The sequence below is a fragment of the Oreochromis aureus genome, linkage group 3 (genome assembly GCF_013358895.1).
Source record: "Oreochromis aureus strain Israel breed Guangdong linkage group 3, ZZ_aureus, whole genome shotgun sequence".
NCBI classification, from domain to species: domain Eukaryota; kingdom Metazoa; phylum Chordata; class Actinopteri; order Cichliformes; family Cichlidae; genus Oreochromis; species Oreochromis aureus.
In genome coordinates this window covers 36,263,592-36,279,436 of record NC_052944.1, presented here as the reverse complement: position 1 = coordinate 36,279,436, position 15,845 = coordinate 36,263,592, and the positions used below count along the sequence as shown (strand labels likewise).

Genomic DNA, 15,845 nt, shown 5'->3' with positions numbered 1-15,845 from the left:
CCAGTGCCGACCCACAGTTTAACTGTCTGCAAACCACCTCAGCATCATTTAAGTCCCAGCCATCATCACAGACTGTTCCCCAGCTGTTATTGTGGTAAACTTCAACTCTGCCAGAACACTGACTTGATCCAGATCCAGTTAATCTGATTGGACCTTTTAATGAAAAAAACATGACAGAAACTATGTTTTAATATATGTCCCTTAAAACAAAGTTACATATCACACAAAAATACATTAACATGAAGAATGTTCAATATCAAAAAGTGATATCACCTGAACAGATGACACCAGCGTCAGAATAATGTCCATTGTAATAGTAGTAGTTTCCCCATCCAGAGTTTTGACATTCAGTTAGAGAACTTTCATTTCCTGAACAGCTCACACCACTGAGCCAAATCTGTCCAGTTCCTGCACCAAAGTAAGCTGATCGAGGAGCTTGTAGTGCCGACCCACAGTTTATCTGTCTGCAAACAACCTCAGCATCATTTAAGTCCCATTTATAATCAGAGACTGTTCCCCACATGTTATTATGAAAGATTTCAACTCTGCCAGAACATCGGCTCGATCCAGAACCAGCTAACCTGATCACATCTAAAAGGCAAAGAACATGAAAAACATTTAAATACATCTTTACCTCAAAAAAAGACTAACTTGCAATATCACCTCTATCCAGCAGTTTTCACACCTGAACAGATGACAGCAGCATCCTGACCATGTTCACATGTGTTTGATCCAAATCCACTGTGTTGACACTCAGCTAGAGAACTTTCATTTCCTGAACAGGTCACATGATCAAGCCAAATCTGTCCAGTTCCTGCACCAAAGTGAGCTGATTGAGGAACTTCCAGTGCCGACCCACAGTTTAACTGTCTGCAAACCACCTCAGCATCATTTAAGTCCCAGCCATCATCACAGACTGTTCCCCAGCTGTTACTGTGATAAACTTCAACTCTGCCAGAACATCGAGTTGATCCAGATCCAGTTAATCTGATCACACCTGTTATGTAAAAGACATAACACAAACTATATTTCAATACATATGTCTTAAAGAAAATACACATGCATAACTCTAAAAAAAACATTAACATGCAGTTCATTCATATCAAAAAGTCATGTCACCTGAACACATAACACCAACATCATAAGAATGTAAACTGTAGTAGTAGTAGTAGTTTCCCCATCCAGTGTGTTGACATTCAGTTAGAGAACTTTCATTTCCTGAACAGGTCACACCACTGAGCCAGACCTGTCCAGTTCCTGCACCAAATTTAGATGATAGAGTAGCTTCTAGTGCAGACCCACAGTTTATCTGTTTGCAAACCACCTCAGCTTCATTTAAGTTCCAGTTGGAATCAGAGACTGTTCCCCACATATTATCATGATAAACTTCAACTCTGCCAGAGCATCGAGATGATCCAGAACCAGCTAATCTAATCAGATCTAAAAGGCAAAGAACATGAAAAGTATTATAATAAATCCTTACATCAAAAAGATTTAATGGAAGACACAAATGAACAGACTATCTAACAGTTTTCACACCTGAACAGATGACAGCAGCATCCTGACCATGTTCACATCTGTTTGATCCAAATCCACTGTGTTGACACTCAGCTAGAGAACTTTCATTTCCTGAACAGGTCACATTATCAAGCCAAATCTGACCAGTTCCTGCACCAAAGTGAGCTGATGGAGGAACTTCCAGTGCAGACCCACAGTTTAGCTGTCTGCAAACCACCTCAGCATCATTTAAGTCCCAGCTATCATCACAGACTGTTCCCCAGCTGTTATTGTGATAAACTTCAACTCTGCCAGAACATCGAGTCGATCCAGATCCAGTTAAAATGATGGACACAGCTGCAAACAAAACACAGAGAAGATGTGAAGCGGACCAAACATAGAATACGTTTAGTGTCCAGCCATAGATTCCAAGTTATAGCACAATGATAAACTGAAAGGTGTAATACTGACAGTCAAAACAGCTTGAACCCTAAAAAACAGTCTATAAGAAGTCCAAAGGATTCACTCCTGACCTAGAAAGACATTCAGCTCCCAAATTTGAATTATGACAGAGTTTATGATGACTGCAGAACATCCACATTAAGAAAGTTGAAGCAGGAGACTTTGTTTGAATTGTTTCAATTACAAGACCTGAAAAGAACTAAGAAAACTTCAAGTTGCAGACTTTAGCAAATCTTACAGGGGTGTGGTCTCCCTTAAACACACACAAACACACACACACTCACACACACACACACACACACACACACAGTGTGGCTAATCTCCCCTCTCTGAAAATATCTTCCATTTTCCGCTCATAAATGTTCATTTCAAAACATTAAAATGTTCCTTTAAGGTATTTAAAATGAAATTTCTAATCTTGTAAGTTCTTTAAAAAGTAATGTATAGCTCTCTGGATCTGAGCCGCGTTTATAGAGAGAGATGCAAACATTTTACCGCTCAAATACTCAATAGTGTTGCTATTGCACAGATGAATTTGACTGTTTACACTGAATTTCATTATAGAACACGCTAAGAAGTGAAAGACAGAGGTCTAAAAAAAGGTTGTTTTTACAGTGATTAACATTCATCAGATGATCAAAAGAATATCTCACCTGAACAGATGACAGCAGCATCCTGACCATGTTCACATCTGTTTGATCCAAATCCACTGTGTTGACACTCAGTTAGAGAACTCTCATTTCCTGAACAGGTCACATTATCAAGCCAAATCTGTCCAGGTCCTGTACCAAAGTCAGCTGATTGAGGGACTTCCAGTGCAGACCCACAGTTTAACTGTCTGCAAACCACCTCAGCATCATTTAAGTCCCAGCCATCATCACAGACTGTTCCCCAGCTGTTATTGTGATAAACTTCAACTCTGCCAGAACACTGACTTGATCCAGATCCAGTTAATCTGATTGGACCTTTTAATGTAAAAAAAACATGACAGAAACTATGTTTTAATATATGTCCCTTAAAGCAAAGATACATATTGAACAAAAATACATTAACATTCAGTATGTTCCATGTCAAAAAGTGATGTCACCTGAACAGATGACACCAGCATCAGAATAATGTCCATTGTAGTAGTAGTAGTAGTAGTTTCCCCATCCAGAGTTTTGACATTCAGTTAGAGAACTTTCATTTCCTGAACAGCTCACACCACTGAGCCAAATCTGTCCAGTTCCTGCACCAAAGTAAGCTGATCGAGGAGCTTGTAGTGCAGACCCACAGTTTATCTGTCTGCAAACAACCTCAGCATCATTTAAGTCCCATTTATAATCAGAGACTGTTCCCCAGACGTTATTGTGAAATATTTCAACTCTGCCAGAGCATCGGCTCGATCCAGATCCAGCTAACCTGATTAGATCTAAAAGGCAAAGAACATGAAAAACAGTTAAATAAATCAACGAAGACTAACTTGCAATATCACCTGTATCGAGCAGTTTTCACACCTGAACAGATGACAGCAGCATCCTGACCATGTTCACATGTGTTTGATCCAAATTCACTGTGTTGACACTCAGTTAGAGAACTTTCACTTCCTGAACAGGTCACATGATCAAGCCAAATCTGTCCAATTCCTGCACCAAAGTGAGCTGATTGAGGAACTTCCAGTGCCGACCCACAGTTTAACTGCCTGCAGACCACCTCAGCATCATTTAAGTCCCAGCCAACATCACAGACTGTTCCCCAGCTGTTACTGTGATAAACTTCAACCCTGCCAGAACATTGAGTCGATCCAGATCCAGTTAATCTGATCACACCTTTTGTGTAGAAGATATAACACAAATTATAGTTTATTATACATCTCTTAAAGAAAAATACAGATGCAAAACACTCAAAAACATACTGACATGCAGTATGTTCCATATCAAAAAGTGTTATCACCTGAACAGATGACACCAACATCATAATAATGTCCATAGTAGTTGAAGTTATAATAGTTTCCCCATCCAGTGTGTTGACATTCAGTTAGAGAACTTTCATTTCCTGAACAGGTCACATCACTGAGCCAAACCTGTCCAGTTCCTGCACCAAATTTAGATGATGGAGTAGCTTCCACTGCCGACCCACAGTTTAACTGTCTGCAAACCACCTCAGCATCATTTAAGTTCCAGTTATAATCAGAGACTGTTCCCCAGACATTATTGTGATAAACTTCAACTCTGCCAGAACATCGAGATGATCCAGAACCAGCTAATCTAATCAGATCTAAAAGGGAAAGAACATGAAAAACATTTTAATACACCCTTACATCAAAAAAGACTACCTTGCAATATTACCTCATTGCAGCAGTTTTCACACCTGAACAGATGACAGCAGCATCCTGACCATGTTCACATGTGTTTGATCCAAATCCACTGTGTTGACACTCAGTTAGAGAACTTTCACTTCCTGAACAGGTCACATGATCAAGCCAAATCTGTCCAGTTCCTGCACCAAAGTGAGCTGACTGAGGAACTTCCAGTGCTGACCCACAGTTTAACTGTCTGCAAACCACCTCAGCATCATTTAAGTCCCAGCCATCATCACAGACTGTTCCCCAGCTGTTATTGTGATAAACTTCAACTCTGCCAGAACATCGAGTCGATCCAGATCCAGTTAAAATGATGGACACAGCTGCAAACAAAACACAGAGAAGATGTGAAGCGGACCAAACATAGAATACTTTTAGTTTCCAGCCATAGATTCCAAGTTATAGCACAATGGTCAGTGTTGGGGAGTAACGGAATACATGTACCGCCGTTACGTATTTAGAATACAAAATATGAGTAACTGTATTCCGTTACAGTTACCGTTTAAAAAGGTGGTATTCAGAATACAGTTACTTTGTTGAAATAAATGGATTACATGGCGGTACTTTCCTGTTTCATATTCTCGCAGGTCAGGATTGTTTGGGTTTGTTTGACAGCTGTGTTCTGTTGTTCCAGGCAGCAGCGTTACGGTTGCCATGGTTACAGGGTGACGCGCTCTCTCTCTGCGTGTTTCCTGGGTGAGAGAGCGCTTTTTTGTTGTTGTTGTGCTAAGCTAATAGACAGAATGCTACAGGCATGGCCCTAAAGAATGTAGCCTCATGGGCAGTGTAGTCCGTGCTGCAGGGAGAATGGACTACCATACACGTTATGTGTCTGTGAGCGAGGGAGGGAGAAAGGAAAAGTCCGAGCTGTCACGGAGCAAAAACGGAGCTGGAAGCATGTAAATATAATAATAACCACTGCAGCCAAGAAGAGTGCCTGACGAGCCCATTTGTAAGTAAGCTATTAAGACTCAACTGTACACTGTGTTCGTGTTTTCTTCCGGAAAAAGAAAGTTCCGTTGGAGCAGCCTTTCAACACCTCTCTCTGTCTCTGGCAAGCAAAGTTGACCCAGACAACAAAGTAAAGCTATTTTTCGGCTACCAGCCCGACACGGAACCCACTGTATTAGCCAGAGGTCCCTTTACTACTGTTCGGAGCCGCGGACCTTCAGTAACAGTAAAAAATCACAGCAATAGTACATTCACGTAGTTGTAAACAGCATGATAATATATTAAGTAATCCAAAGTATTCAGAATACGTTACTCTCATTGAATAACGTAACGGAATACGTTACAGAATACATTTTGGGGCATGTATTCAGTATTCTGTAATGGAATACATTTTAAAAGTAACCTTCCCAACACTGACAATGGTAAACTGAAAGGTGTAATACTGACAGTCAAAACAGCTTGAACCCTTATAAAACAGTCTATAAGAAGTCCAAAGGATTCCCTCCTGACCTAGAAAGACATTCAGCTCCCAAATTTGAATTATGACAGAGTTTGTGATGACTGCAGAAAATCCACATTAAGAAAGTTGAAGCAGGAGACTTTGTTTGAATTGTTTCAATTACAGGACCTGAAAAGAACTAAGAAAACTTCAAGTTGCAGACTTTAGCAAATCTTACAGGGGTGTGGTCTCCCTTAAACACGCACACTCACACACACACACACACACACACACACACACACACACACACAAACACCTACACACACACACACACACACACACACACAGAGTGTGGCTTATCTCCCCTCTCTGAAAATATCTTCCATGTCCCACTCATAAAGGTTCATTTCAAACTATTAAAATGTTCCTTTAAGGTATTTAAAATGAAATTTCTAATCTTATAAGTTCTTTAAAAGGTAATGTATAGCTCTCTGGATCTGAGCCGCCTTTATAGAGAGAGATGCAAACATTTTACCGCTCAAATACTCAATAGTGTTGCTATTGCACAGATGAATTTGACTGTTTACACTGAATTTCATTATAGAACACGCTAAGAAGTGAAAGACAGAGGTCTAAAAAAAGGTTGTTTTTACAGTGATTAACATTCATCAGATGAGCCAAAGAATATCTCACCTGAACAGATGACAGCAGCATCCTGACCATGTTCACATCTGTTTGATCCAAATCCACTGTGTTGACACTCAGTTAGAGAACTCTCATTTCCTGAACAGGTCACATGATCAAGCCAAATCTGTCCAGTTCCTGCACCAAAGTGAGCTGACTGAGGAACTTCCAGTGCCGACCCACAGTTTAACTGTCTGCAAACCACCTCAGCATCATTTAAGTCCCAGCCATCATCACAGACTGTTCCCCAGCTGTTATTGTGGTAAACTTCAACTCTACCAGAACATTGACTTGATCCAGATCCAGTTAATCTGATTGGACCTTTTATGTAAAAGACATAACACAAACTATTCTTTAACATATGTCCCTTAAAGAAAATAAAGATACATATCACATAAAAATACATTAACATGCAGTATGTTCCATGTCAAAAAGTGATGTCACCTGAACAGATGACACCAGCATCAGAATAATGTCCAAAGTAGTAGTAGTAGTAGTTGTTGTAGTAGTAGTAGTTTCCCCATCCAGAGTGTTGACATTCAGTTAGAGAACTTTCATTTCCTGAACAGGTCACACCACTGAGCCAAATCTGTCCAGTTCCTGCACCAAAATAAGCTGATCGAGGAGCTTGTAGTGCAGACCCACAGTTTATCTGTCTGCAAACCACCTCAGCATCATTTAAGTCCCAGTTATAATCAGTGACTGTTCCCCACATGTTATTGTGAAAGATTTCAACTCTGCCAGAACATCGAGTCGATCCAGAACCAGCTAATCTGATCAGATCTAAAAGGCAAAGAACATGAAAAACATTTAAATACATCTTTACCTCAAAAAAAGACTAACTTGCAATATCACCTCTATCCAGCAGTTTTCACACCTGAACAGATGACAGCAGCATCCTGACCATGTTCACATGTGTTTGATCCAAATCCACTGTGTTGACACTCAGTTAGAGAACTTTCATTTCCTGAACAGGTCAGACCACTGAGCCAAATCTGTCCAGTTCCTGCACCAAAATAAGCTGATCGAGGAGCTTGCAGTGCAGACCCACAGTTTAACTGTCTGCAAACCACCTCAGCATCATTTAAGTCCCAGCCATCATCACAGACTGTTCCCCAGCTGTTATTGTGATAAACTTCAACCCTGCCAGAACATCGAGTCGATCCAGATCCAGTTAATCTGATCACACCTTTTATGTAAAAGACATAACACAAACTATATGTCAATACAGATGTCTTAAAGAAAATACAGATGCATAACTCTAAAAAAACATTAACATGCAATTCATTCATATCAAAAAGTCATGTCACCTGAACACATGACACCAACATCAGAAGAATGTAAACTGTAGTAGTAGTTGTAGTAGTTTCCCCATCCAGTGTGTTGACATTCAGTTAGAGAACTTTCATTTCCTGAACAGGTCACACCACTGAGCCAGACCTGTCCAGTTCCTGCACCAAATTTAGATGATGGAGTAGCTTCTAGTGCAGACCCACAGTTTATCTGTCTGCAAACCACCTCAGCATCGTTTAAGACCCAGTTATTATCAGAAACTGTTCCCCAGACATTATCATGATAAACTTCAACTCTGCCAGAGCATCGGGATGATCCAGATCCAGCTAATCTAATCAGATCTAAAAGGGAAAGAACATGAAAAGTATTATAATAAATCCTTACATCAAAAAGATTTAATGGAAGACACAAATGAACAGACTATCTAACAGTTTTCACACCTGAACAGATGACAGCAGCATCCTGTACATGTTCACATCTGTTTGATCCAAATCCACTGTGTTGACACTCAGCTAGAGAACTTTCATTTCCTGAACAGGTCACATTATCAAGCCAAATTTGACCAGTTCCTGCACCAAAGTGAGCTGATGGAGGAACTTCCAGTGCAGACCCACAGTTTAACTGTCTGCAAACCACCTCAGCATCATTTAAGTCCCAGCCATCATCACAGACTGTTCCCCAGCTGTTATTGTGATAAACTTCAACTCTGCCAGAACATCGAGTCGATCCAGATCCAGTTAAAATGATGGGCACAGCTGCAAACAAAACACAGAGAAGATGTGAAGCGGACCAAACATAGAATGCTTTTAGTGTTGTAACAACCCTTTTGGGTTATAGCACCACTAGGGGGGGTTGCCCTACTATTGTAGTAGTTGTGGGAGTCTCCTAGTGGGTGTGTGTTGTTAGCGGCATCCATTTTCATGCTGCTCATGTTCCTTCTCTCTAAGAAACCTTACTGTTGTAACGGCCTGGCGCCTGCGACTACCGATCCCCGCACATGTATGTACGGACAGAGCAGAGCCGTGGAGACCTGGCTGGTATGGTGTATTGTTGCTGACACCAAATAAAGGTCTGTTATTGGATTTAACCGACTGGCTTCGGGTATTTCAGCTAACCTCCACACCACATGCCTGCTGGACCTGCTAGCCTCTCCCGCCTCGCCAGACTGCTGTTACAGTGTCCAGCCATAGATTCCAAGTTATAGCACAATGGTGAACTAAAAGGTTTAATACTGACAGTCAAAACAGCTTGAACCCTAAAAGACAGTCTATAAGAAGTCCAATGAATTCACTCCTGACCTAGAAAGACATTCAGCTCCCAAATTTGAATTATGACAGAGTTTGTGATGACTGCAGAACATCCACATTAAGAAAGTTGAAGCAGGAGACTTTGTTTGAATTGTTTCAATTACAAGACCTGAAAAAAACTAAGAAAACTTCAAGTTGCAAACTTTAGCAAATCTTTCAGGGGTGTGGTCTCCCTTAAACACACACATACACACAGACACACACACAGATGTCTGCCTTACTTTCATTCTTTGAAAATATCTTCCATGTCCCACTCATAAATGATCATTCGAAACTATTAAAATGTTCCTTTAAGGTATTTAAAATGAAATCTGTAATCTTGTAAGTCATTAAAAGGTAACATATAGCTCTTTGGATCTGAGCCGCGTTTATAGAGCAAGATGCAAACATTTTACCGCTCAAATACTCAACAGTGTGGTTATTGCACAGATGAATTTCACTGTTCACACTGAATTTAATTATAGAATACATCAATAAGTGAAAGACAGAGGTCTAAAAAAAGGCTGTTTCCACATCGTTTAATATTTCTCAGATCATCAAGAGAATATCTCACCTGAACAGATGACAGCAACATCATGACCATGTTCACATGTGTTTGATCCAAATCCACTGTGTTGACACTCAGTTAGAGAACTTTCATTTCCTGAACAGGTCACATTATCAAGCCAAATCTGTCCAGTTCCTGCACCAAAGTGAGCTGATTGAGGAACTTCCAGTGCCGACCCACAGTTTAACTGTCTGCAAACCACCTCAGCATCATTTGAGTCCCAGCCATCATCACAGACTGTTCCCCAGCTGTTATTGTGATAAACTTCAACTCTACCAGAACATTGAGTCGATCCAGATCCAGTTAATCTGATTGGACCTTTTAATGAAAAACGCGTGACACAAACTATGTTTTAATACATGTCGCTTAAAACAAAGATACATATTGAAGAAAAATACATTAACATGCAGTATGTTCAATGTCAAAAAGTGATGTCACCTGAACAGATGACACCAGCATCAGAATAATGTCCATTGTAGTAGTAGTAGTTGTTGTAGTAGTAGTAGTAGTTTCCCCATTCAGAGTTTTGACATTCAGTTAGAGAACTTTCATTTCCTGAACATGTCACACCACCGAGCCAAATCTGTCCAGTTCCTGGACCAAAGTAAGCTGATCGAGGAGCTCGTAGTGCATACCCACAGTTTAACTGTCTGCAAACCACCTCAGCATCATTTAAGTCCCATTTATAATCAGTGACTGTTCCCCACATGTTATTGTGAAAGATTTCAACTCTGCCAGAACATCGGCTCGATCCAGAACCAGCTAACCTGATCAGATCTAAAAGGCAAAGAACATGAAAAACATTTAAACACAGCTGTACCTCAAAAAAGACTATCTGGCAATATCATGTTGATCCAGCAGTTTTCACACCTGAACAGATGACAGCAGCATCCTGACCATGTTCACATGTGTTTGATCCAAATCCACTGTGTTGACACTCAGTTAGAGAACTTTCATTTCCTGAACAGGTCACATGATCAAGCCAAATCTGTCCAGTTCCTGCACCAAAGTGAGCTGATCGAGGAGCTTGTAGTGCGGACCCACAGTTTATCTGTCTGCAAACCACCTCAGCATCATTTAAGTCCCAGCCATCATCACAGACTGTTCCCCAGCTGTTATTGTGATAAACTTCAACTCTGCCAGAACATCGAGTCGATCCAGAACCAGTTAATCTGATCACACCTTTTATGTAAAAGACATAACACAAACTATATTTCAATACTTATCTTAAAGAAAAATGAGATGCATAACACTCAAAAATACATTAAGATGCAGTTTTTCTCATATCAAAAAGTGTTATCACCTGAACACATGACACCAACATCATAAGAATGTAAACTGTAGTAGTAGTAATAGTAGTTTCCCCATCCAGTGTGTTGACATTCAGTTAGAGAACTTTCATTTCCTGAACAGGTGACATCACTGAGCCAGACCTGTCCAGTTCCTGCACCAAATTTAGATGATAGAGTAGCTTCTAGTGCAGACCCACAGTTTAACTGTCTGCAAACGACCTCAGCATCATTTAAGTCCCAGTTATTATCAGAAACTGTTCCCCACATATTATCACGATAAACTTCAACTCTGCCAGAGCATCGAGATGATCCAGAACCAGCTAATCTAATCAGATCTAAAAAGGAAGGAACATTAGAAATATTATAATAAATCCTTACATCAAAAAGACTTAATGGAAGACACAAATGAACAGACTATCTAACAGTCTTCACACCTGAACAGATGACAGCAGCATCCTGTCCATGTTCACATCTGTTTGATCCAAATCCACTGTGTTGACATTCAGTTAGAGAACTTTCATTTCCTGAACAGGTCACATTGTTGAGCCAAATCTGTCCAGTTCCTGCACCAAAGTCAGCTGATTGAGGAACTTCCAGTGCCGACCCACAGTTTAACTGTCTGCAAACCACCTCAGCATCATTTAAGTCCCAGCCATCATCACAGACTGTTCCCCAGCTGTTATTGTGATAAATTTCAACTCTGCCAGAACATCGAGTCGATCCAGATCCAGTTAAAATGATGGGCACAGCTGCAAACAAAACACAGAGAAGATGTGAAGCAGACCAAACAGAATACGTTTTGTGTCCAGCCATAGATTCCAAGTTATAGCACAATGGTAAACTGAAAGGTGTAATACTGACAGTCAAAACAGGTTGAACCCTAAAAGACAGTCTGTAAGAAGTCCAAAGGATTCCCTCCTGACCTAGAAAGACATTCAGCTCCCAAATTTGAATTATGACAGAGTTTGTGATGACTGCAGAACATCCACATTACGAAAGTTGAAGCAGGAGACTTTGTTTGAATTGTTTCAATTACAAGACCTGAAAAGAACTAAGAAAACTTCAAGTTGCAGACTTTAGCAAATCTTTCAGGGGTGTGGTCTCCCTTAAACACACACACTCACACACACACACACAGATGTTTGCATTACTTTCACTCTCTGAAAATATCTTCCATGTCCCACTCATAAATGATCATTTGAAACTGTTAAAATGTTCTTTTAAGGTATTTAAAATGAAATCTGTAATTTTGTAAGTTATTAAAAAGTAACGTATAGCTCTCTGGATCTGAGCTGCTTTGAAAGAGAAAGATGCAAACATTTTACCGCTCAAATACTCAACAGTGTGGTTATTGCACAGATGAATTTCACTGTTCACACTGAATTTAATTAAAAAACACATCAATAAGTGAAAGATGGAGGTCTAAAAAAAGGTTGTTTTTACAATGATTAACATTCATCAGATGATCAAAAGAATATCTCACCTGAACAGATGACAGCAACATCCTGACCATGTTCACATCTGTTTGATCCAAATCCACTGTGTTGACACTCAGTTAGAGAACTTTCATTTCCTGAACAGGTCACATTATCAAGCCAAATCTGTCCAGTTCCTGCACCAAAGTGAGCTGACTGAGGAACTTCCAGTGCCGACCCACAGTTTAACTGCCTGCAAACCACCTCAGCATCATTTAAGTCCCAGCCATCACCACAGACTGTTCCCCAGCTGTTATTGTGATAAACTTCAACTCTGCCAGAACATTGACTTGATCCAGATCCAGTTAATCTGATTGGACCTTTTAATGAAAAACACGTGACACAAACTATGTTTTAATACATGTCCCTTAAAACAAAGTTACATATCACACAAAAATACATTAACATGCAGTATGTTCCATATCAAAAAGTGATGTCACCTGAACAGATGACACCAGCATCAGAATAATGTCCATTGTAGTAGTAGTTGTTGTTGTAGTAGTAGTAGTAGTAGTTTCCCCATCCAGAGTTTTGACATTCAGTTAGAGAACTTTCATTTCCTGAACAGCTCACACCACTGAGCCAAATCGGTCCAGTTCCTGCACCAAAGTAAGCTGATCGAGGAGCTCGTAGTGCAGACCCACAATTTAACTGTCTGCAAACCACCTCAGCATCATTTAAGTCCCATTTATAATCAGAGACTGTTCCCCAGACGTTATTGTGAAAGATTTCAACTCTGCCAGAACATCGGCTCGATCCAGAACCAGCTAACCTGATCAGATCTAAAAGGCAAAGAACATGAAAAACATTTAAACACAGCCTTACCTCAAAAAAGACTATCTGGCAATATCATGTTGTTCCAGCAGTTTTCGCACCTGAACAGATGACAGCAGCATCCTGACCATGTTCACATCTGTTTGATCCAAATCCACTGTGTTGACACTCAGTTAGAGAACTTTCATTTCCTGAACAGGTCACATCACTGAGCCAAATCTGTCCAGTTCCTGCACCAAAGTGAGCGGATTGAGGAACTTCCAGTGCCGACCCACAGTTTATCTGTCTGCAAACCACCTCAGCATCATTTAAGTCCCAGCCATCATCACAGACTGTTCCCCAGCTGTTATTGTGATAAACTTCAACTCTGCCAGAACATCGAGTTGATCCAGATCCAGTTAATCTGATCACACCTTTTATGTAAAAGACATAACACAAACTATATTTCAATACATATGTCTTAAAGAAAATACAGATGCATAAAAGTCAAAAATACATTAACATGCAGTTTTTCTCATATCAAAAAGTGTTATCACCTGAACACATGACACCAACATCATAAGAATGTAAACTGTAGTAGTAGTAGTAGTAGTTTCCCCATCCAGTGTGTTGACATTCAGTTAGAGAACTTTCATTTCCTGAACAGGTAACATAACTGAGCCAGACCTGTCCAGTTCCTGCACCAAATTTAGATGATAGAGTAGCTTCTAATGCTGACCCACAGTTTAACTGTCTGCAAACTACCTCAGCATCGTTTAAGTCCCAGTAATAATCAGAAACTGTTCCCCAGACATTATCATGATAAACTTCAACTCTGCCAGAGCATCGAGATGATCCAGAACCAGCTAATCTAATCAGATCTAAAAGGCAAAGAACATGAAAAATATTATTATAAATCCTTACATCAAAAAGACTTAATGGAAGACACAAATGAACAGACTATCTAACAGTTTTCTCACCTGAACAGATGACAGCAGCATCCTGACCATGTTCACATTTGTTTGATCCAAATACACTGTGTTGACACTCAGTTAGAGAACTTTCACTTCCTGAACAGGTCACGTTATCAAGCCAAATCTGTCCAGTTCCTGCACCAAAGTGAGCTGATGGAGGAACTTCCAGTGCCGACCCACAGTTTAACTGTCTGCAAACCACCTCAGCATCATTTAAGTCCCAGCCATCATCACAGACTGTTCCCCAGCTGTTATTGTGATAAACTTCAACTCTGCCAGAACATCGAGTCGATCCAGATCCAGTTAAAATTATGGGCACAGCTGCAAACAAAACACAAAGAAGATAGGAATGGGACCAAATATAGAATACTTTTAGGTTCCAGCCATAGATTCCAAGTTATAGCACAATGATAAACTGAAAGTTGTAATACTGACAGTCAAAACAGCTTGAACCCTAAAAGACAGTCTACAAGAAGTCCAAAGGATTCCCTCCTGACCTAGAAAGACATTCAGCTCCCAAATTTGAATTATGACAGAGTTTGTGATGACTGCAGAACATCCACATTAAGAAAGTTGAAGCAGGAGACTTTGTTTGAATTGTTTCAATTACAAGACCTGAAAAGAACTAAGAAAACTTCAAGTTGCAGACTTTAGCAAATCTTTCGGTGGTATGGTCTCCCTTCATTCCACACACACACACACACAGACACACACACACACACACACACAAGCCCGTTCAGCTATCTTAGTGAGGACCTTCATTGATATAATGCTTTCCCTAGCCCCTTACCCTAAGTCTAACCATTAAAAATTAATGCTTAACCATAACCCTTACCCTAAACCTAACCATAAGCTAATTGTAACCCTGACCCTAAAACCACATTTTTAGCATCAAGAACGCCTTTACAAGCCTTCAAATCTTTGAGGACCGGTTTGTGTCCTCACCAGTGAGTGTTGGTTCTCACAAGTGTAGTAGAATGCAGATTTTGGTCCCCACAAAGATAGCTAGACAGGAACACACACACACAGAGATGTCTGGCTGACGTTCCCTCTCTGAAAATATCTTAAATGTCCAGCTCATAAATGATCATTTGAAACTATTAAAATGTTCTTTTAAGGTATTTAAAATGAAAACTCCAATCTTATCAGTTGTTTCAAAAGTGTTGTATAGCTCTCTGGATCTGAGCTGCGTTGAAAGAGTGTCAATGGAAAATTGTACTTAGTAGTCAGTATAAGCTTTTAATGATACAAGTTTGCATATGATAGAATACTGTATGTTGACCTTTTGATGACTTAGACTGTTGTTCACTACAAGACTGTTTTATAAATTCTTTCTCACAGCAATAATAGCTGAACAAGCAGGAAGAGGACAGCTGGATACTTTTATCTGCGCTCCCTAACAAGAAGAGGGGCCGCGTCCTTCTGAATCTCACAACACACACACATACACCTCAACCACTCTTATCTTCACTCCCTACGCACTAACATTCCTCTGCCTATGAATAGACGTATTCACTGTTGTCACCAGTGACTATAAATGCACGAATAAAGAAGTACACTGTGTGACTGTCACTTGAGACTTCACCCATGTACATGTGATTCATTACGCTGTCTCATTGTGTTTCTGTTTATATTTGCAGTTTGCCATTTGGGATTTTCCCTTAACAAAGAGAAAGATGCAAACATTTTACCGCTCTAATATTCTACAGTGTGTTTATTGCACAGATGACTTTGACTGTTCACACTGAATTCCATTATAAAACACATCAATAAGTGGAAGACGGAAGTCTGAATAAAGGTTGTTTTTACAGTGTTTAACATTCATCAGAT

The 15,845-nt window shown here is 40.0% G+C and overlaps 3 protein-coding genes across 3 annotated transcripts; all 3 read right to left on the bottom strand.

Moving 5' to 3' along the window:
- Positions 1-866: 866 nt before the first annotated feature.
- Positions 867-4,573, bottom strand: LOC116327165 (deleted in malignant brain tumors 1 protein-like; the record flags this gene model as incomplete). Its single annotated transcript, XM_039600376.1, has 8 exons — positions 867-997; positions 1,120-1,440; positions 1,540-1,820; positions 2,672-2,924; positions 3,047-3,370; positions 3,456-3,767; positions 3,892-4,215; positions 4,309-4,573. Coding segments are annotated over 8 exons (2,211 nt in total), but the record flags the coding sequence as incomplete, so codon positions are not given.
- A 1,806-nt stretch (positions 4,574-6,379) lies between these two features.
- LOC120432772 (deleted in malignant brain tumors 1 protein-like) lies at positions 6,380-11,626 on the bottom strand. The gene is made up of 9 exons (XM_039600373.1): positions 11,610-11,626; positions 10,392-10,420; positions 8,108-8,422; positions 7,685-7,993; positions 7,250-7,563; positions 7,193-7,212; positions 6,819-7,147; positions 6,560-6,695; positions 6,380-6,383 (listed from the first exon to the last, which is right to left on the bottom strand). Exons 1-9 carry the CDS (start codon positions 11,624-11,626, stop codon positions 6,380-6,382), a joined length of 1,473 nt encoding a protein of 490 aa, XP_039456307.1.
- A 1,085-nt stretch (positions 11,627-12,711) lies between these two features.
- LOC120433677 (deleted in malignant brain tumors 1 protein-like) lies at positions 12,712-15,663 on the bottom strand. The gene is made up of 5 exons (XM_039600367.1): positions 15,623-15,663; positions 14,022-14,143; positions 13,599-13,922; positions 13,164-13,475; positions 12,712-13,070 (listed from the first exon to the last, which is right to left on the bottom strand). The coding sequence occupies exons 1-5, from the start codon at positions 15,661-15,663 to the stop codon at positions 12,712-12,714; spliced, it is 1,158 nt and encodes a 385-aa protein (XP_039456301.1).
- Positions 15,664-15,845: the final 182 nt, after the last annotated feature.